Source organism: Molothrus ater, chromosome 1 (genome assembly GCF_012460135.2).
Source record: "Molothrus ater isolate BHLD 08-10-18 breed brown headed cowbird chromosome 1, BPBGC_Mater_1.1, whole genome shotgun sequence".
NCBI lineage: Eukaryota > Metazoa > Chordata > Aves > Passeriformes > Icteridae > Molothrus > Molothrus ater.
The window spans coordinates 93435820-93457464 of record NC_050478.2 but is presented as its reverse complement, the minus strand read 5'-3'; the positions used below and the strand labels follow the sequence as shown (position 1 = coordinate 93457464).

Genomic DNA, 21645 nt, shown 5'->3' with positions numbered 1-21645 from the left:
CCGGTTCGGTCCAGTTTTGTTTTCCACGCTGCCCTGTGCGACATTTTGTGCTGCAGTCTTGCGCCCGCTGCTATTTTAAGGCATGACTCACGCTTGGCCTGTGACCCTCTTTGTGCCAGCGCAGCGAGAGCTCGGCAGCGCCTGACGAGGGGATTGCCCCGGCACAGAGGGCCCGCGGGGGGACTGGCGCCCTGCCCTCCTGCGGAGGGGAAAGGAAGGCGTTTCTTCCAGCCCAGGGACTCCAGCTGCCCTTTTGAGTGTAGGGATGCAGTCACAAGGGATCGGGCAGCTGCCCAGCCTCAGGCTGAGGAATGCACCCAAAAAATTTTGTCAAATGTAGTGCTGGCGTAAGAGCACTTTTCCTTCTGGAGGGCTTTATAGTAGAGCTATGAGGAGAGGAATATATATACTTAGATGAAATATACATATACATATATAGATGTGTGTGTCTGTGTGTAAAGGAAAAGGGAGATCAAGTACAAAGTATTACATGTTAAGCAGCCACCACCTGTCTTCTGCAAACTCAGGCTGCTCAAATCCTTTCAGAAAGGGATGGGGAGCTGGAATCACTCCAGCTTCCTTCTGTAAAGACTGGTGCTCCTCCTTATACAGACTACTTCCTTTCTTTAGCAAGCTCAGAGAAGATTTTTTTCCCCTTTTGCTCATTGTCTAGTAAAGGTACCCTGACAACATTTACGCAAATGAGTCAATTAACCAACCCAAGTATGTTTATTATACATTTACATGCAGAAATTTTGCACTATTAAATTCATGAGTACTGGCTGAGTCTTGTCCTACTTTTATATGGTTGTGCTTCTGTTTCTCCATCCTGAAGAAGCTTGTAGGGTAGAAAAATCTCATCATCTTAGTTAAAACATTTGTCAAAAAATAACATCTCTTAATGAAGGGAGAGTTAAGACTTAGCAAAATAAATATTTGTATGCTATTGATCCATAATTCTCTTGACTACATAATTGCATATTGTTGTTATGCTTCATGCTGGTTATGCAATGTTGCATCATTTATAAAAGAAGCTTGTGGCCCTGGAAGCTGGGTGTGTATTTTGCAATTATAACACTCGATCCAATGATAGACAGCCTCTCTTCAAATCTAATTTAAAACAATGTAAGGCTTATCACTGAGAAGAAAGGAATGTGCATGTTATACAAAAAAAACCTGACAAGTAGGTTGTGGCATTATATGCAGTAATAGTTCTCTTTTTTTTAGGCTTAAATCCCATTAACACAGCAAAAATAGTGTTTCTTTTGCACGATAAATCCAGGCTGAGTAAAACAGCCAAGCAGAGTGGGTCAGCCTCTGCTTGGTTAGCACAGCACAGACAATCAGCTGGTGTCCTTGAGGCTTTCCACTGAGTGAGGAGGACTGTGTACACCAGCACAAAGCTGCAGTCCTGTACCATTGGAGGAGTCAGGTGCACACAGACCCCTCTGAGGACTGGGATCGCAGCATCAGGGCTGCCATCCTGCAGAAATACAGAATCCAGCAACATGGAAATGGCCCCTGTGAAGGTAGTCACGTACTCTACTGTCTTAAAATATATTCCTTGGGAGAGAAAGTGAGTCATGGAATTTTGAGAAGCAAAAGTTTAAAATATCTGTTTGAAAAAAGTTTGAAAGTTTAAAATACCTGGTTGCCGGCTATGCTTCTCTGAAAACCTGGTATATTCTAGTCACCATGTTGTCATATCCTCACTATTTTCAGTGAAACCAAGCACTCCTTTGCATAATAACTTGTGCTTTTTCTGTAAATTAAAAACCATTGATAACTTTATAGATACACCTTGTTGTTTTGGGTTTCTTTTTCCTAAAATTTCTCTAATTTCAGAGTCTAATTCCTGTTTTCAAAATTACATGTTTACTCATAAGCATGTGGGCAAGATTGTACTCTAATGCCTCTGCTCTTAATTTCCAGCTTAATGATTAGTTACTTAAAAATTAATAATTTCATGTTAATAATTAGTTTTTAATAAATTGTCAGAAATTGATATGTACGCTATAGACATATTTAGGAAGAGATTAGATGGATTCTGTTATCTTTCTTCTGTACATTCCACACATACTGTACTGTATGTTAGAAGTAGAATCAGCCCTGAAGCTACTTGCTTCAAAAACAGAACTATGATTAATTCAGTGCCAAATATTTATGCATCAGACAAAAATAAATTCGTATTCTTTGTAAATTCAAACAAGACAAATTAGGTGGTAATTAAAACTCTTTCATATACTTCAGAATGTACTGATTCACTCCTTTCTACATTCAGAGAAAGCAGTTTCTAAGGCATAAGAGGAATGCTTTTGTGCAAAGAAATGTCAGTGTTTAATGTGTACAACATTCCTTATATCGTGTTCTGAACCCAGTTAGAATCACAGAATCATAGAAAGACTTGGGTTGTCCACCACTGTCTACTTCTTCTTGTGATGGACAGCAGGGGACAGAAGAAAATTAACTCTACCCCTGCCAAAAGCAGCACACCACTGCACAGCTGTTGCTACAATATTAACCTTCGTTTGGCACTTCCTTATGCCCCACCTTCTAGTTTCAGGGGGCTATGGTCTTAAAATGGGACATAAGTTCTTGGGCATGTGAGGTACTGGTCTTAAACAATGTAGGTTTTGTGTTTTAATCAGCAGACGCTTGCAAGAATAAGGGTAAAATTTGAAAAAACTTGTTTTATTTGTTCAGTCTGTAAATAATATTCTAAATACTTGCAGTCAACAGCAGCTTTAGCTTATTATTAATTTGTAGCTTTTATAGAGCATGTTTAATTTTTAAATCTTAAAGCACTTTTATAAATTTTTTTTTGAAGCTGTGGGTTAGGACCTCACAGTATCTTAAAGGATGTCTTAGTGGCTCACACAATACTCAACTAGGGAAAAAATAACCAGGTGAGATGCAGATTTTTCTTTTAACTTTTCACCTTTGAGGCACTCAGGATCACGGCTCATAGGACAGTCTTTTGTTCTGATACATGAAATTTGTGTACTCTCTGGAGAGATCTAATTATTAACAGTGGCCATCACCAAAACCCAGTCGGCCTTATGAATTATACCTGGATTGTGCCGCCTACATAATCCACGAGTTTCACTAGCATGCAGCCTTCCATGCTGACTAACCCAGAGAAAAGAAGACAAACCGTGAATTTCTTGTCGGTAACACACGAAGCACGACGGAGAAACCAGAGGCAGAGGGAGGGGAAGCATGATGCCACGCTGCCACCTACTGTCACCCCGCGGACTGCGGGGAGCCCTTTCATCCCTGAAATAAATATCGGACAGGAGGGCCAAGGGAAAATCAGCGAGGGACCCCGAGAGACACAGGTCTTAACTGGGTCAGGGATTCCAAAGGCGGCCTCGGGGATTCCTTCCCCGGGCCCTTTGCAGGGCTGCGGCCAGGGCAGGACTGCGGTGAGACATTCCCTGGCCCTCTCCCAGGGTGTTCCTCTGCATCCCAAACAATTACAGTCGTTTTTTACAGTAAACATTAACAAATAAGAGCTCTTTTATGATATTAATGTAATAACATAGTACACAAAATTTTTAAAAATCACAATGTGGTTTACCTGTACTTAATGTGGCAGGTAGAAATAGAGTCCTTAGGCAGCCCAGAGCTAGATCATTATCTGCAAAGAACAGAAAGGGCCTTGACAAAAGGCACGGTGTGACTGTCAAGTACAAATTTGTCCTTGCCAGCACTTCATTCAGATAGCCAAGTCCAGACTCTCCCTCTGCAATGCTTAGGAAGTTTCCACACACTGGCACGTCAGCAATACAGGACTCCCAAGCTGCTGGAGACCCACCTATTCCCACGTTCTCAGGCACATGAAGTCCTCCAAGTTGTCATTTGCTGTAAAAACTGATAACATTTATCAACAGCAATGGAATACAAAAGCTCTAAAAAGTACACATTCTCTGCTGCCATGAATAATCTAACAAATTGGCTGAGTTCTGTGGGAAACCTCGGAGTGTTTGCTTAGGCTCACTTGAAGTGCAAATAGTCATAAGTATTCATGACAGAGGATTTCATTTTTTTATGAAACAAACAAGCTGAAATACATTATATTGCACTCAGTCCGAAGAAAAATGTACTCTGCTAGCATTGGGTTGACAGATTTTTTGCATGTAAACATGCCCTATTCCCTGTTTAAATTAAAACATTGGAACTTTGGCTACAAAAGGGGAATTATTACAGTAAAATAACCTGGATGCTTGTTTGGATTTGTTTGGGTTTTTTTGGTTTTTTTTTTTTTTTAATTTGTTTTTTTTGGTGAGGTTTTTATATCATTATACTGGTTTCCCACAATTAAGGCCATGAATAGGCTTCTAATAATAAACTCCAAGTGTTCTTTCTGAGATGGTGATGGGGTTCTTTACAAACCTTTATAACTGAAGAGACTGAACTCTGGGACATGGTTCGTAAGAGGACATGTTCTTCAGCTGGATAAATTGAAGGAGTGGCAGCTTTGTAATAAACCTCCAGATTGTATGCCTCCAGCAAGGAACAAATTAAAAGGAAAAACAAACAAGACTGTCACATCAGAACCATCTCCCATTACCTTGGACCTTTCCAATTACCAACATCTCCAAAAGCAGTTATTCCACTTCTGAACTGTAAATCCAGCTGAAAATTTTTTTATGAATTAAACTTGAATTTTGAAAAGGTAATGTCTGAGAAAGTTTAGTTCAAAAATATAGTATTTACAAGATGTACAATTTATATATTGCAGCCCTAAAATGCACACAGTGCCTCTAAAGTATGATTTATGATAGAAATTGACTATCATAAATAGCATGCATCTAATTTAAATGTTTAGTATAGTTTTTATTGGATTTTAAAATTTTTGAATAAGAAAACATAAAATGTAAAAATAGTAATGTTTTTATGTTGTGCTCATATAGGCGCTACCTGTATCGAGATTTTTCTGAAAGAACATTCAATGCTGGTAGGATTTGTGTGCATATATAACCAGTTACGAATACCTGCTGGTGTTTTGAAACCCAGAAATTTCAACTTTTCTTCCAGATTCAACAAGAATTTAACCTAAGAGCATTAACTTTTTTTTAAATACTGTAACAGAACAATGTTAATTTAGATGACATTTCTGCATGTGTTATTTTCATTTTTTGTATAGAAGACAAAGCTTACTGAGGTGACAGCTTGCTTATGACAATGCATTATTCAAAATAACAAGAAGGGACCTGACTGAAAAACTGCAGAAGGACATTATGGCATTGAGTGATGGGCAAATTCAGCAATGAAATTCAATGCAGATAAACATCAGAGAATATACATAAGAAAAAATCTCTTAATTTCACACATTGAATGAAAAACTTTGAACTGACCATCACTCAAGAATAAGATCTCGGAGTTAAGGCAGATTTCTTCACCGAAATGCCAGCCCAGAGTTCAGCAGTGGCAAATCAAATGCCATACAGTTCACAAAAGAGCAGGAAGATGGAACAGCTTTCATGTCTGCCCATAAGTAGGCCTGGGAGAGAGAACTGAAGAGCAGTCTGTGTAACAGTGGTCTAAATGAGGGCAGGTTGTTTGTTGTCCCTTCCAGTACAAGGACTGGGGACATCAAGTGACTTTTGGAATCAGGTTCAAAGAAAAAAAAAAAAAAAGGTGTTCTTCAGACCAAAGATTATTTGAGCTCTAGAGGTATGTGCCAAAGGATATTGTGGACAATGAAAATTTAAATGGGTCAATGACACACTGAACAAGAGAGATTAGCTTTATTTCCTTATCCTTGTTTAAAGATTTCCTAATGCATCCTTTTTTTATGTTCTGCCTTTCTTGCTTTCATCGGACCGTGACATTCTACTTAAAACATTCTCGTAAATGCCATAGAATTTATTTCCAAACAGGAGACCGACAGAATGGCAGGCTAAATAAATGCTTCTCTCTGTAATTATCCTAATTTCTAATAGCTCCATCATATTGCCTGGGAAAAACGTTGATAGCTGTTCTGTGAGACCTTGATTGTAAGGAACGTGTCCCTAACTCGACAAACTGTTTATTCACAAGTCAGCAGAAGATACCATTAGTATAAATAAAAGATAAACGTGCAAATATTTGCACGAATATAACTGTCAAGTGGCTTCTAACAAACTTAATAGCACGCATGCGGCATAATTAATAAGAGCTGTAGTCTATATCATGCGAAAAATTAGTGTTGTGTAGCAGTTATTGTGGCTTAAGACTGCTAACTTTCTTCCCCGGTTTTGCAGGTCGTACCGTGTTTAGACAGGAGTGATGAGAATAAGCGGAGACGTGATTAAATCTGATCTGGCACAATTCCTTTATAAGTAAAACCAAAAAACCAAAAGCCAGAAATGACCCAAAGCCCGCAGGACAGCGCGCAGCAGCGCGCGCCCCCTCAGCACCGGCCGCGGCGCGGGGGGGAACGGGGCCCGCGATTGGCTCGTAGAGGGCCCCCGCGTCACGTGACCAGCGGCGCGCTCCTTATAGCCGCGCGCCGGGCGCAAGAAGGTGGCCGTGTGTGCGAGTGCGCGCTGCGGGGTCCGTGTGGGAGCAGCCGCCGGTGAGCGGGGCCTCGGGCCCGGGAGAGGGGCGGGAAGGACGAGGAGAGGCGGGAAGAGGCTGCTCTCCGTCTCGGCTGAGCCCCTGCCACCGGCGGCGGGTTGGGGCCGCAAGGTTCCGTGGCCGAGTTCGGGTGTTGGCGGGCTCCTGCCTCGCTATTCCCCATTGGCCGCGGCGGCGCGCGGGGAGGGAGGGGCCCTGCGAGCTCCTGGCGGGAGAAGAGCCGGGGGAATGGGGTGGGTGAGTGCCCCGTTCCTTACAGCCACTCCGGGTGTGCGCCTGGGACAGCCCCGCCAGCCCTGCGAGCTCGGCTGGTGGGAGCGGGGCTAGGGCATGGTGTGGGTGAGTGCCCCGTTCCTTACAGCCATTCCGAGTGTGGGTGGGTGCCCCGTTCCTCCCACAGCCATTCCGCGTGTGCGCTTGGGACAGCCCCGCCAGCCCTGCGGGCTCCTGGCGGGAGCCGGGCCGCGGGGATGGTGTGGGTGCGTGCCCCGTTCCTCCCACAGCCATTCCGGGTGTGCGCCGGGGACTGCCCGCCAGCCCTGCGGGTAGGCCGCTCCGCGCTGTGCCTTTCCGCCGCTCGTGTCTCGGTGCAGCCTCGGGAGGGGCCCACTGACCACGCCGTACATGGCTGACTGCTTAAGGCAGCCATGAAGGCCGGTAATACCAGATGGTAATGTTCTCTAACTCCTGTTTTAATTGTAGTGTTTTTCTATTGCAGTTGATCTCATGAATTCCAAAATGAAACACAAATTGACGGCGGAGAAGTCCTCAGGATCTTTGCAGGTATAGGCTTTAAAGCCTTGAAGCTAGTACCTCTCTGTGTGACACAAGCTTCTCTGTCCACTGAAGGAAAATAAAGGGATCTCTTGCAATGTGCTTCCACCTGGCTTATGTCCATTTGGCTTGAGTAACGTCCTGGCAGACACTGTGGCTTGGGAACATGCTGTCCTGCTTGGGTCTATGTGCTTATGACTACTTTTTTTCCTATTGCTCAGCAAGTCCTTTTTACTTTGACACTGAGCTTACTGTCTCTCTCTTTAAGTTTTCAGGGTTGGTTTGGTTTGTTTGTCCTGACTATGTGCCTTTGCTTACTGAAGCTGTCTGGCTTATGTTTAGGGGTTGTGGGGTAGGTTTTGTAGGCTGTTCTTTATGAGTGGGAACTTATGAAGAGTTCTGCCTTATGTTGGACATGTTTTAACTGAAGTATTCAAGCAGGCAATTTACTTTCTGAAGTCACTTTTGTGAATAATAGTTGCCTTGGAAGTGGTGGAAATACTTAAATAATTTCGGCTTTTAAGAGTTAACTGATTAGGAATAAATCTTAGTAACTTTTCTTGATAAGTCTTTCAATGTAGGCCCTAATCAGAATGGTACAGAAGGGTATAAAATAGAGGCTAGTGGCTCTTGTATGATGAGGCATAGTGACTGGAATGGAAGCTTCAGGTATTAGTGAAAACTGCTAATTGATAGATCTGACTTATGGCAATCTTGTCCCATAGTGTCTCTAGGGTGTGAATTGCTCGGTGTGGCTTTTTGCACTTTCAGTGAGTTAACTTGAGTATTGGCCAATAATTTCTTGGCAGAGTATAGCTAACTCTAATCCTAAGTAACAGCAAGCAGTGTCTGACACACGGTGTGATTCTTGTTCCCACAGCAGTTAATGTTTGTCCTTAGTGGAACGGTAGGATAATTGGTGGCAGAAACTACCGTGGGAAATGGGAGCTCTTGTCCTATGAAGTACGGTGTGAATCGGTGACTTTCTCACGCTGCTGTGGCATTGTATCCTGGCTGCTCTTGCTTGGTTGTCTGCCATTGTTTGCTATCCCATGGTGGCAGTGTAACCAACCCAGTCAGAAAGCTTTGATGCAGGAAAGAGGCATTTATGCATGATAGCAAGGGTGATAAACATACTGGCTAGGCAAAACAATAGACTCTCTGGATCGGAGCAAGGAAACTTTTGATCCATTTTAATGGATAATCAAAGTAACACATCTATTTAAATAAACACTGTTTGATGGTGTGTTCACAGGTTACAAAAACAGCTGCTGCCTGATGTGCCTTTACCACCTAACCTTGCACCTGCAGTCTCTTTTGTCCCTGTCCCCAAGGGTCTGAGACTGCTGCTCTCAAACTCGAGTTTGAGAGGTCCAGCTAAAGTCACTGGCCTTGAATCTAATCAGAGTATTTCTGCTGAAGTTCTTTTATGAAAGGTAAATGTTTCCTGAGAGGCAGGGATTGATCATAGCTTCATGTGATTAAGATCTATCTCTGGTAGAAATAATTAGATCCCCTTCCTTACAAAAGCCTTAATATAGGCTACAGTGTCACTTTTTTTTTGTCTTGAAAAGATGAATTGTGTTACCTTAATGGAAGCATGATGGATTCCTAATTTTCAGTAGATGTAAAGAAGAGTGGCTGCTGTCTGACCCATTTTTGTCTTTTCAGAAGTACCTCACAGACAGCACATGCAGTGCTGCCCGAAGACCAACTCTTAAAATGATCCAGCCTTCAGCAGCTGGTAACCTGGTTGGCAGGCATAATGAGGTATAAACTAAAAGATAACTTGTAAATATGGAATTATTTCTAGTCATAGTGAAGTGCTTTTGAGCTGTTAACTGAAAACTAATATATTTGAAAAAAATGCAATGTGCTAACTAGAATGACACAAGCTTACTATTGTTCTAGTAATAAACAATATTAAAACCTAGCAATTTGAGTTCTTTGGGTATTAAGGAAGATGTTTAAACTAGAACTATAATGTGAAGAAAGCAGGACTTAGACACTTGCAGTCATGAGTGTGCAGGCTCAGAAGTTTGTATTTTTGTGTAGGCTGAGATGTTCCTCTAAACTTAAACCTGCCCATGTTTTATGCAGAAGAAATCTGCAGTCAGAAGGAAGCTCTGGAATAACAAATTTGCCTCAAAGTCTTCTGAAGCTGAGGTGTCTGTGAACAAGGAGCAAGAGAATGAGAATGGTGTCATTCAAGCTGAAGATCTCATGATGAAAGGTACGTGGTAATTCCTGAAATGTTTTCTTGCACTTTAAATGCTATGCTGCTGTTGGAGTGCTACTTTTGAAACATATAGCCCAGCCAAAATAACAAGGTACAACACTGCTGCACACAATGCTTCTCAGCTTCTGGTTATCATGAACTCCTTAAATACCAGACATCTATATTAAATATAGAGGATAAGTATCATCAACTCCCGCTAGACATCACGAAAAACTCACAAAGCCTTTATCTAAATGACAAAGGAAATAAGTTTTCCATTGACTAATAATTAAGATGAAACCAAAGCCTGTTCTGCCACAGTGTGTTGTTTGTGCAGTTTCTCAGAACCAGTGTGGACAGTGTCTTGGAAGTAACACTTTTGTCTTCCACAAAGTGCACATTCAGAGCAGGATTTGCAAGTGTGGCCATCTTGCAGAGCCTGCTGCCATGCTTGAGGTGGCTTCCTGAAGGCACTGTACAGCCATTAATGCAGCGTAGGATCTGTTTCCTGTAAGCTTGTGTCACTAGTTGTAGTTCTACAACTAATCTTTGAAAACACTGTATGGAGCGAATTTTTAGCATCACAGCTCACAGAATACTTGTATACAAGTTAGATATCTTAAGGTGCTCTTAAGAAGTCAGTCTTACCACAGACTTAATGCGGCCTCTTACATTCAGGAGATCCTTCATCTCGGTATTGGAAAGAAGTGGCTGAAGAAAGGAGGAAGGCTCTGTATGAAGTGCTTCAAGAAAACGAAAAGGTAGCTGCTCAAAGATGTCTAACTGCTAAGGTCACCTGGTTATTGTTTTCCTCTTCTAACATTTTGTTATTTGAACTCAGTTGCACAAAGAGATTGAGCAGAAGGATGGTGAAATTGCCCGCCTAAAAGAAGAAAATGAAGAGCTGATGTCCCTTGCTGAGCATGTGCATTATATGACCAGTGTGATTGAGGTACTCAAAGTAATTTTCAGTTAATGTTGTGGAACAAACCAGTGAGAAACCAGCCAAAGTATTTATAATGAATCATGACTTGTTATATGTGCTCACATGAGTTTTCATTTTAAATTGCTCTCTGACCTGTTTACTGCAGGATAACTCTAATTCTAGAGTCAAAAAGCTCCTAGGGGATGAATTTTTCCCATCTTAGAACCTAGGAGTAGTGAGAATACTAAGATTGATGTTTTCAGAAGGAGGAATTCAATCTACTCTCTTAACAGCATTAGGATTTGCATGTTGGAGATTGTGATAAGGGAAGGAAGAGTCGGTTTTTCACTTTTTTTGGGATTACTTAAATTAATGTGCTTAATAGGTTGGTACTGGCTGTGTCCTTTGAGAAACTGAACTTGCAACAGAGTCACAAAGTAGAGCAGTGAGAGGGAGCACCATTCTCTTTAAGGTCAAGGTTTTCTTGTCAAGTGCCAGTTTCACTGCCCGAAAAGGGCTGTACACAGTCTCTATGGTTTATAAACTCAAATTTCGTAACAGCTCCCTCTGAGAGTTCCTTGGGGTGAGTGGTTGTCACTAATTCCATGGCTCCTTCAGCAGGAGAGAATTGTTTGTAAGAGCCTCTGAAGCTGTGATAAATACATAGATAGGTGTGGAGCCATGAGGTTGTTTTTGCAGGAATTAGGCTCTCATTAAGCTGGGGTATGAAGGTGGATGCCTGGCAAATACCTTGAGTCTGTGATGACTAGACTGAGAGGTGGAAGCAAAATGTGATATTATTGCAAGTAACTTGTGTAATCAAGAATTAAATTTCATTGAGTTACTTTTCAATTAGTGCAGTTATTTAGATCAGCCTTGAAAGACTGCTTTGCTACACTTGAATTTTTTTTGGTGTTTGGGGACTACTGCTTGTTAGTGATAAAACCATTGGCAGAAATTAGATTACTTGAGGACTTGAACTAATAGATGGAAACGTCTCTGCAGTTTCTCGAAAGTTATGATCACTTATTAGTTGTAAGCTGCTCCCTTCTGAGGCTTAAATGAGCCTTAAGGGATCCATCAAACAACCAGAAGCTTCAAAATCAGCTTCTTCACAGTCCTGTTTATCTTCCTTAGATCAGGTTAGGTGAGGAACTTCTAGGTTGATCAAGTGCTAGAGACTGCTGGGTCTTAAAGCTCATCTCGACTTAATGTAGCTTCATCTCTAACTAAAAACTGAGTAAATTGGCTGTACAGTAATTTTTCTAAAATTAAATCTGTAGGGTACTATAGTAAATACTTAACTTGGGAACCAGTTTCCCATGTTTTAGGTTGCCTGAGATGAAACCTGTCCTACTGAAGAACCTAAGAAAAACTGAACAAGCAAATGTGATTTACAAGAGGTAGTAATTGGAGTTGAACTTATATCTTAAGGTTTTTGTAACTGAGGAATGTTTTGACTATGTCAACAACCTCCAAATAAATGTAATTAGGTTGCTTAATTTCATATGCAGAGTCTTCTTTCACTATTTCATAGTTATTAAGTAGAAAAATATTAAATTTGCTGTCTTCTGTTCCTTTGTAGAGGCTAACTGGGCAAGCACCTGACAATCTTGAGACACTGGAGAGTTTGGCTCTAGAGGAATCCAGACAGGAAAATGAGGACCACAACTGTGGAGATGAGGCAGACAGCCCTTCTGAAGAAGAGCCATCACAAATATTGTCTGGTTTAAGGGAGAATAGATCAGATCTTCCTTCAAAGGAAGCAAGCCATTTGCAACTGGAATGACAACCTTTAAATAGGCTTATGTATGTGGCTTTTAATTGCAGACTTCCTCTTGAAAGCACATACTGAACCTCAGGTACAGAAACTCTTGTGGGAACATTACAGATGTTGGTATTTTTAACTGGAATTATGTAGCAGTGGGAGGAGTATCTGAATACTGCATGGAAAATTTACTACAGGCTGCATGTAGTTGCCTGTAGGAAATGCAAATACTGTGTATTTCAACTGTTGTGTAAATATCTTTCTTATCAGTTATTCTGACATGGTGCATGAAAATTGATAAATAAATCTTTGCATTACCAAAATAGTGTCCTAATTGACAGGGGAATAGTTAATCCTTGGTTCAAACCAATTATGACTCCTGTAGATGGAAGCTTTCCAGTTTTTGGGGGGATTGCCTGGGCAGTTTTTAGTTCTTTTTAGATTTGCAGAATTCTGGAGAACAAAATTGCTTTTCTTGTGGATAGAGGGGGGGGGAAAGCAAAAATTTGTGTGCTGTTGGTGAGGTTTCAGAAAATCTTCCTGGGTAATGAGAGTCAAAATCTAAAGGTCAGTTAGATTTATGGTTTTCAGGTTTTTTAAAATTACTCTGCCTGCTAAGGAAACATTTTGCAATTTGTGTAATGAGAGCCTAAATAGGAAATATTAGACCATTTATGTTAGTAATACTTTAATTGGCTTAGGAAGAGAAGGTGGTATGTTCTTGGTCCCAGTAGCAGCTGTGCTGAAAACTAGCTGGAGACAAAGCAGCCTGTACTTCAGAGCTGTTCTAAAAGGAAACTTGGTGTTTTCAAGGTACTGCTCTGATATTTACCAAGAGATGAGACACCCTTTTACCAAGGTACTTCGGTTCTGAAAGTTTACAGGAATAGAAAAGGTCTTTAAAACCTAGAGCACCCTATCTGGTATCTGCATGGGCTGTGATGGAGCGGGAAAGTTGGATACAGATTTTCCAGTACTGAGTGAACTTGGGGCAGTTGTTCTGTAACAAGGCTTTAATAATGGGACCTGTTGCCATATCTTGGGAGGAGCTTAAAGCTGAGTGGCTTTCAGGAGGCAGAAGTGAATAGCAGCATCCTAGTTCGTGGATCTCTCTCTGGCCTTGCCAAAGATGGTTGCTTCAGAGTATGTGTGAATGGCTCTGGAGCTATCAGATGGGCACCTTTATATTCCTTCTGTTTTACTTCCTGTGGCTGTTGATAAGTTAACAGATGTTTTACAAGTGATTTTAGTTGTGACATCCAGGAAATGTCAGAAACCACTGTAGGAGGTAATACTCCTGGCTGCCATTTTACCTCAAGCATACTGATTAGAAAACAAAGCATCACAATTTCTTGTGGACTTTGTAAGCACAAGATTGTATCTTGCAGTGTGTGCTCCAAGGGCTGCTTAGACATGTTCCTTTCCATCACAGGATGAAGGTGGGAAAGATGTGTCCTTTATTTTGCACTGATGCTGTCTTGAAGAAACTAAACTGGGTGCTGGGCAAATGCTTTGTAGAGTAACCTTGGTTTTCTGTTAATGAGAAGTGGATAATGCTTGTCGAGTGACTTAGACCTCTCCTATCTCACATTCTAAGCAACTTTCTTAACACAGTAATTCAGCATTAGTAAATAAGGACACAAATTTCGTTTTGATGTAGTTGTTTTTTGCAGTTCAATTTAGTTTGATTGTTAACTGTAGTTTTTAGGGGTGGCTTTATTTTTGAACATCAGGCATATTGTATTTGCACAGGCTGTAGAAGGGAAGAAAGGACTGTGGCATGACTAGCAAACCAAAATGAGACAGCAAGTGCAACTTTTCTACTATTTCACTTCTTGCTGTGTGAACTGCTGTAGTACAGGTGCTGCTGTTGGAACAGAACTGCCAGAAAGACAAATCCAGAATTTGTGTGCAGTATCTGCATCTGTGTGTTTCTTACCTTCAGGCTGATCAAGAAGAATGCTTATTAGGTTTAACTCTTAAGCTTTTTCTGGATTGATTTTATTTAAATAAAAAACAAAATGTGACAGTCTGATATGCTGGATCCTTCTGATGAAATAGACTGTGTACAAATAAATCATGGAAGTTCTGCAAGTAGGCTGATGGATGTATTGCAGCATTTGGCCCACCTCTAAGAGAGTAAATTTTTTACATCAAAAAGGCATGTGCCACTTAGTCATACATACTGATGTTTTAAACCAAAACTACTATGGTTTCATTAAGTGCAATTTGTTAGCAGAGTGGGTAGTTTGCTGTATAAATGGAAAAAACCTGTGATGCCCCAGAAGGCTAGGTGTGAGAGCTGAACTGCCACAGTAATAAAACCTCTACACATGCTTTGTCACAGATGCACTGAACCTTGACCAAACACTGACTGTACCTATTGTATCAGACATAAATGTATGGAAATGTTCCCAGCAGTTTTAGGATGCTGCACTAACTGCTGTTTAAAAAGTTCTAAAAGGATTGAGTTTGTTGTTCTGAAAATTCTTGAGTGCTTTTTTTTGAACATGCATGCAGCAGCACTGTGCTACATGTTAAGTCTAGGAACTTGGTATTTATGTGCTCACAGCTTGTCAAAGGTGTAGAAATTACACAGAGATTTGTGATCAGTTATCTTAAAACCATCTGACATTTTAAGTATATAGGGGAACTCATTTGTCACTGAACATGACCATGTAGTAGCTGAAAATCAGCATCACTAAAGACAACCTTTCTATCCAGCTAAGTTACAGAGATAACATTCTATCTAGCACAATAAAAGTATCAGTTCTGGAACCTAACTAGAGTGTGATTCTTTCCAAGAAGCCAAATGCATTTGTGCTACCTGCCTGTTGACTCCTTTTCACTGCAGAGGGTACAGACACAATCTGTCTTTCACCGAGGCAGGCTCAGGCTGTGTGCAAGTGGGATGTATCTACAGTGTCCTAGCACTTCTCACATAAAATGTGTGTGTCTGAGCAGGGCATGAATTTCAGCCTTGCAAAAGCAAAGGGCAGGTGGGTCATTTGCAGGTGGCAGATGTTTCAAGAATGAGCAGCTATGCAGGGACAAGCAAACCATGGGGCAGGTGGATTGTTTGTGTGAGGAAGAACTCATAACTGGTTTACACTAAAAATTGTTATTTTTGCTAAGCACCCATTGTACTTAAGACAATGTGTGGAGAAATTAATCAGACCATAATAGCTCCTTGTTTGGGCAGGTGAAGCTCACTTGTTTTTTTTGCATGGATTGCTTATGTAAGGGCTGCAGCATTGTCCTGTGCTGCAGCTTATGGTGTGGCCTCTGCATAAGTCATGAAGTTAGTCATAGGTTGTTTTTTGTTAAGAACATGTGATGCATGTTCATTTACTTCTCCTCAAGGGCCATCTCTGGTTGTTTTCAGAACTGGATTTAAGAATTTTATAAGAAGTGCAAACTTTGCCAAGGCTGTGCTTTTCCAGCACTCCAGTGTTCTTAAGACTGAGTTGTATTGTCATCAATGTTTTTTTTCAGCATTTATTGTTTATTGTGCTATTCATTTATCTTTCCATTCTTGTAATAAGACAAAACAGTGTAGCAGCTGATAATGGTGTTATGAGGAACTGTAATTTGCTGCTGTTTGTTGAACTGCTGGCAGATGGCTGCAATGAAATGTGATCAGAAATGTGAGGACACATCTATCCTACCCTCGAGGACACTGCATCCATTTGAACCTGGGTGCTGTGGATCCTCTCAGGACAATCCCACTGCAAAGCAGGGAGCCATACTTAAGATACAGTGTCTGGCAGTTGTTGACTCTAATTTTGAAGTCCACATTATTGATAAGTATTATTTATAAAGTATATATCATAGACTGCAGGACAGGGTGAAGCTATAGAGCATAGCTTTTGAAAATCTGATGGATACAAAAGCCTTGCCAGTAGCAGTGTGAAACTGGGCAGCCTAACATGCTGCTGCTGTAGCTACAGGAGTATAGGGGTGCTACAGATTTCTATTTATGGGGCCACATGCTGAAATAGTGACAGCATGCCACAGTAGTAAAAACCAGCACAGCATAAGGTAAGGATACCTTTACCACCAGATAAACAAACCCCTTTCCCAAGTGCACTAATAGCGAGCTGCCCATCTCTTCCATCTGCACTGCTGCTGAGCTACTTTGTATGGGAACTTTTTCCTAACACACTTCCTGGGGTGGCCCTGACCTTTCAATTTGTCCAGGTAAGCCTGCTGCAGCCCTAAGAGCTTTTGTAATTACTGCCTGCTGCTTCCTTCTTTACTAGTTGGTAAGCACAAGCCTTGTGATGTTCACTTCTGTGCATCTGGTTTTCCTACTCCACCAAGGAGCCAGGAAAAGGCAGTGTTGTCAGCTCTGCAAGCATAAACATGTACAAGCTTGGAGACAGATAAATGGTTTGGTCATTTTTCTTTGCCTTCAGGTTTTGGAAGCGTTAAGGTTTGTTCACTTTGTCACAGCTGTGGAGAATCCTGGTTGCAATGGTGTAGCAGATCAGCTGTAGCTAGTGAACTTCTCCAAGGGTGGCTTTAAACTACAGGGAGATGAGATACACCCTCCATTTGATGCAGCATCTCTGTATGTGAGCTGCTCCCTGTTCCCTGTGGCTTTGGCTCCCTGCTCCATAGGCAGCTCTACATTCCCCAAGGTGTGTGCTGTAAGCCTTAATGTTTGAAAAGGGAAAATGAATGGAAGGAATGTCTTCTGTCTGAGGAGAGTCTGTCTTCGTAGAAGGGAGAAGTAAATAGTGCAAGTTTGGTAACAATCCTGGAGGCTCTCCAGCACATTTTCTGGTAGTCCCTGTGGAGCCTTTCTTGGTAAGTATCTTGAATGATACACAAAACTGGCTTGCTCTAAACTTAAACTATGAGGCTGATAGTGAAGGACTGCTGATGGAAAGGGTGACTATACATATGGACTGATGTGCTTAGTAATTAAAAATAATCTTTATTATAACTTAAATGTGATAGGAAATATGGTGAGTACAAATGCCACAAAACTAAAAGAAAAAATTAAAAAAAAAAGTAGATACAAAAGGACACCTTGAAAGAATTCAACTGATGGGACAGGTGTAGTATAAAAACCATAACATGACTATTTCACCTTCTGCAAAAAGTTTATATTCCTCAGTAAACAAGTAAGCATTTTGCACTGTACAAAATGTACTTCTTTAATTAAAGGAAGAATATATATATTTATAAATATACAGATATGTACATTCTTGTAACATTCAGAGTAAAAAAAACAAAACAAATGACCCCTGCCTGCCAAAGTGTTTGGCTCACAAGGTTTCCTCTTGATGTGAACTGTTTGCAATATTTTCTATGTCGTCTATGCAAATTTGGATACTTCAATTGACATCTAAATAGCATTTCATGCATAATGAACACAGTACAGGAACACTCTTCTGTTAAATTCTATTCACCTCCTCTGTTAACTTAAGGCTTGTAATCAACAGTTTGAAGCACTCGCTGTCTTTCAGCCTTGCAGTGCAGGGAGGGGAGGCGCATTCACTTCTCCCTCTGTTTATTACTGCCTCTGAGGTCCACTTGAGTTTGTTCTGTTCTTTATATGGAAATCACTCTATAGAAACTATGCTCCTCTAATTAGAATGTACAAAATCCAATCCTGCCTGCAACTTGCAGGACAAAATGGTTTTGGGGACTCGTGCAATTAGCGGTATTCACTCCTTCTTCTCAGAATAAATAAATGCACTTTACCTTTTCATTTAGTTTTCAGAAACCTACATGATTGTTTGATCCCCCTCAGAAATTGCTGGATTAATGATGGTTTGCTGCTGGAGGGCAAGAGAAGGGAATAAAAGACCAGTGGAGGCATTTAGAATGAGTCACCAAAGTGACACCTCCCAGGGTTTACATCATGCTGTTTCTCAAGGCAAAACTTGTAGAACTTTCCCTGTATTTCATTACCAAGACACAACTGAGAAAGCTGAGCAGCATTTCCTGCTACTGGAGTGTTGCTGGGGACACTGCAAGGCAGCAGACACTTCATTTGGGATTCAAGGGAAAACTTTGCATGCCTGCTCAGGTGGCCTCGTGATTGTCCTTGATAGATACGGTATCACATGTCTCAAGCTTTCACAACAACTTCAAGGAGGTAAATATAATAGGAAAATATATGCAGATGCCAAATTCTAAAAACCTCACAGAAGTCCGTTGAGGCTGAATAACTGCAATTATATTATTTGTTTAGAATCAGTCGAGAAAGTATTGTTCCTCAGCATCTGACTGTTCCATCATGAGCTGCAACTAGGAGCCAATAGGAATCCTTAAGCTGGATTTTAGATTTTGCTTTTCTTGAAGAAGTCTGTAAATTGCTACATTTTGGAACATTCTCATAGAATTCTTTAAAGTCTTCCTTTTGTTCCCCACACTGAAGTGCAACTCCATCCTACTTTAATGTCTGTTAAATATTAGCAGGTTCTTTTCCATCTAAAAAGCTGTGGCAGCTTCAGTTCCACGGCGGCTTCCAACTTTAACAAATTCCCGGGGAAATTTGTCCAGCTGTTCATATGCCAGTCTCCCATCTTCACCTAAATGCAAAATGATATATTATGATATATATTAGCATAATAATATATTATGTCATTGCCCTAGAACATTTAAAATACTGGATTCTCTGCTGTTAGAAGGTACTGATTGGCCAGTAACTTCTGGCCATTCCTAAACTTTATTTTGTTAGAAGCAATTTCAGAAATTATTTGGAAAAGTTAAACATTCCCTGAATGTTCAAATTATTATTTTTTTTTTAATTTCTCATGTAACCTGTTAGGTTATCTAAAGCCAAACAGAAGCAGATGTGGCTTCTGTGATGAGGTGACAGTATCTTGCACACTTGTCATACTGAATGGCCTATTGTGCTTCTCAAGGTCTCAGCTGCTGCTGTGATGTACTTGAGGTAAATGTTTATCCACTTCAACCTTGGAAAATATAAAGTTTATCCACCTCCCACTTCCTGGCACTTTAAAGAAGTGAGTCTATCCACAATGTTACTTCTATACTGCTGAAAATGAGGAAGGAGTATGTTTGCTAAATATTATTGTGTCTTTCAACCCCTTTTTCCTTAGCTACTGCCATCTAACTGCACTTCCACTAAGACAGCATTGAGCCTAATGTGTTGAACTGGCAATTAGGAACCAAAAATGATCTCTGTATGTTGTCTGGAAGAATGGCAGAACAATCAGAGTTTTCAAGTGTCCTTGGGCTAGTTGTTTTATAATCTGAGCAATAACACGTCCAACAGCAGACGGAATTCCTGCTGAAGTGGTGAATGGAAGAGAGCATTTTTGAAGGGTTTGCATAATTAAAATAACACAAGGACACCTCCCCCATAGAGCAGAAATTCATGCCTAGCCGAAAGGCCAGAAAAACACAATTTTTCTGTGCCACTGAAGTACTGGTGCCCGGAAACTGTGCTGATTAATTATCAATTCCTTCTGTTTCTCTCCTTCTCCTTTGCTATCCTTCCTTTTACTACTTCCCCCTCCAGACTCACAAAATTCAATTTCTCTTTTTAGCTCGTTTTCAAAATGAATGATTTTTAAGAATCTGTATTTTCTGACTGGTTTAAGTCGCTCTGTAAAGTGTTGTTTCAATTTACGGTCTCACATTTACACAGCTCAGGTGTCTTACATGCTGCCCTGTTAAAAAATAAAATTAAATACTGCTCTAAACCAGGCAACTCACCGAGGGAGAGCAGGGTTTCGGATGCCACTTTTCTGATCTCTTCATTGTCAGACTGGCAGAGCGTGACCAGCATTTTAATGCTCTCAGTAGCCTGGGAAGTGCAAAGAGAACTGCATTAGCACCACACAGGACACTCTGGGGTTTTTCCACAACCTTGCATGTAAACAGTAACCATCCTCTGCACTGCCCTCCCCACTCCAAGCAAAGGGCTTTGGTGGAGACAGGAGGAATGGGGTTTCCCTGAGGGGAAGCATTTGGAGGAGGTGTATTTTCTGCTGCTGGTGTGGACCCTTCCTAATTTTCCTACCCTATGCACTACATACATAAATCTGACAGACCAGCTATGTCTGCCACTTCTGACTGTAGGATAGGTGATGGACTGTGGACCAAGGCCATAAAATGCCAATGCAAGGGTATAGCAGGGAAATGAACAGGAGGGATCTAGCAAATAGGTTTCCTAAAAAGCATGTCAAGCCTGTGCTCACCAGTATTTGCAGACTTCTGCCTTGCCTCTGCTATTTTTGGGAAGAAAGCAAGGAATAATCCTGCTCTGTGCAACAAAAATGTCAGGTCTTTGGGGAGAGCAGCTATCATAGTGTCTCTGGCTGGTTATTTAATACTACAAGAGAGATGAGTGAAAGGAAGGGCAGGTACTGCCCCAGTGTGACACCTGGAAGAGGCACTGAGCCACAGAGTCAGTATTTGTATGAGACCTGTCAATCCAAGGGGCACAAGGCCTGCTCTGCATGCTCTGAATGAGGGCTTTGCTGCCACAGCCATTACATCTCACCACCTTGTCTTCAGCGTGGCCACTCGTGTGTGACTTGGGCTGAGGCTGCACTGGTGACTACAGCTCAAATGCCTGAAAGTGATGGGGCACAGCCACACAGAGCTTGCTGCCATCTGAAAAACCCCTCAGAGATTCACTGGGCCCTTGTGCAACCAATTGTGGATTAAACTGCTCCTGGGTTACCCCATCCACAGCCACCTATCCATTGTAGCATTTCCATCTCTGAAATAATAACTTCCAGTTTCAGCTTTTTCTTTGAAGATTCCACATGAAGATACTTTCCCTCAGTAGCTTTTTTCCCCCAGCCATTCTCACCATTCAAGACTCACTGCCACATTGCCCAAGTTAAATTTGCCTAGCTCCAGTTCCCACCACTGGTTCCTAGTCTGAGTTTTCCTGAGCAATGAAAAACCCCACTGCACCCACATGTCCCTCACCATTGCCTCTCAGGGATGCCTGCTAGCTTCTCATTTAAGGGAAAGGTTTTTCATATTTAAACAATGCTGGATTATGTGCAGGATAGCATCAGTTGTGACTGGGATGAAGTTACAGTTTAGAACGGCCTTCCAGGGGACGGATTAGAAGGAGAAATAGTCAGTCCAAAGTGCATTTGTCTCATGGAACACATTTTTTGCCCCAGTGTCCCATACCAGCCAGGCTTGGGTGGCTGCTGTCTCCCATGGCTCTATACAACCAAAATAAAAGTGAATTTTCCCATCCTGTCATAGGCTGGAATGCAAAGATAGTACCAGTTACTAGCTGAAGCTGCAGTGCCCACATGTTATGACCAGTTATTTGTCACAAAACAAGCTGTGATCTCTCTTTTCTGCTACTGTAGCCCACATACATTAGAGCTCATTTTATCCTGGGAAAGCATTCTTTTATCCTTCTCAGTCAGTACTTTA

At 41.4% G+C, this 21645-nt stretch overlaps 2 protein-coding genes across 6 annotated transcripts in view; one reads left to right on the top strand and one right to left on the bottom strand.

The window, feature by feature from the left end:
• The first annotated feature begins 6464 nt into the window (after positions 1-6464).
• GMNN (geminin DNA replication inhibitor) lies at positions 6465-15032 on the top strand. Of its 3 annotated transcripts, none has more exons than XM_036379084.1 (7): positions 6465-6562; positions 7283-7347; positions 9010-9108; positions 9439-9571; positions 10235-10317; positions 10398-10508; positions 12067-15032. In XM_036379084.1, exons 2-7 carry the CDS (start codon positions 7291-7293, stop codon positions 12268-12270), a joined length of 687 nt encoding a protein of 228 aa, XP_036234977.1. In that variant the 5' UTR covers positions 6465-6562; positions 7283-7290; the 3' UTR covers positions 12271-15032. The 3 variants fall into 3 exon arrangements, with proteins under 3 accessions (XP_036234977.1, XP_036234979.1, XP_036234978.1); XM_036379086.1 differs by lacking the exon at positions 6465-6562 and adding an exon at positions 6784-6801; XM_036379085.2 differs by lacking the exon at positions 6465-6562 and adding an exon at positions 6839-6903.
• Positions 15033-17168: 2136 nt separating this feature from the next.
• Positions 17169-21645, bottom strand: part of RIPOR2 (RHO family interacting cell polarization regulator 2) — a 53091-nt gene continuing 48614 nt past the window's right edge. For all 3 annotated transcript variants that reach the window (XM_036403530.2, XM_036403547.2, XM_036403539.2), the window contains 2 exons: positions 19951-20041; positions 17169-18797 (listed from right to left, as the gene is read on the bottom strand). In XM_036403530.2, coding sequence (XP_036259423.1) covers positions 18697-18797; positions 19951-20041 — 192 coding nt within the window. In that variant the 3' untranslated portion in view covers positions 17169-18696. The remainder of the gene's footprint in view (positions 18798-19950; positions 20042-21645) is intronic.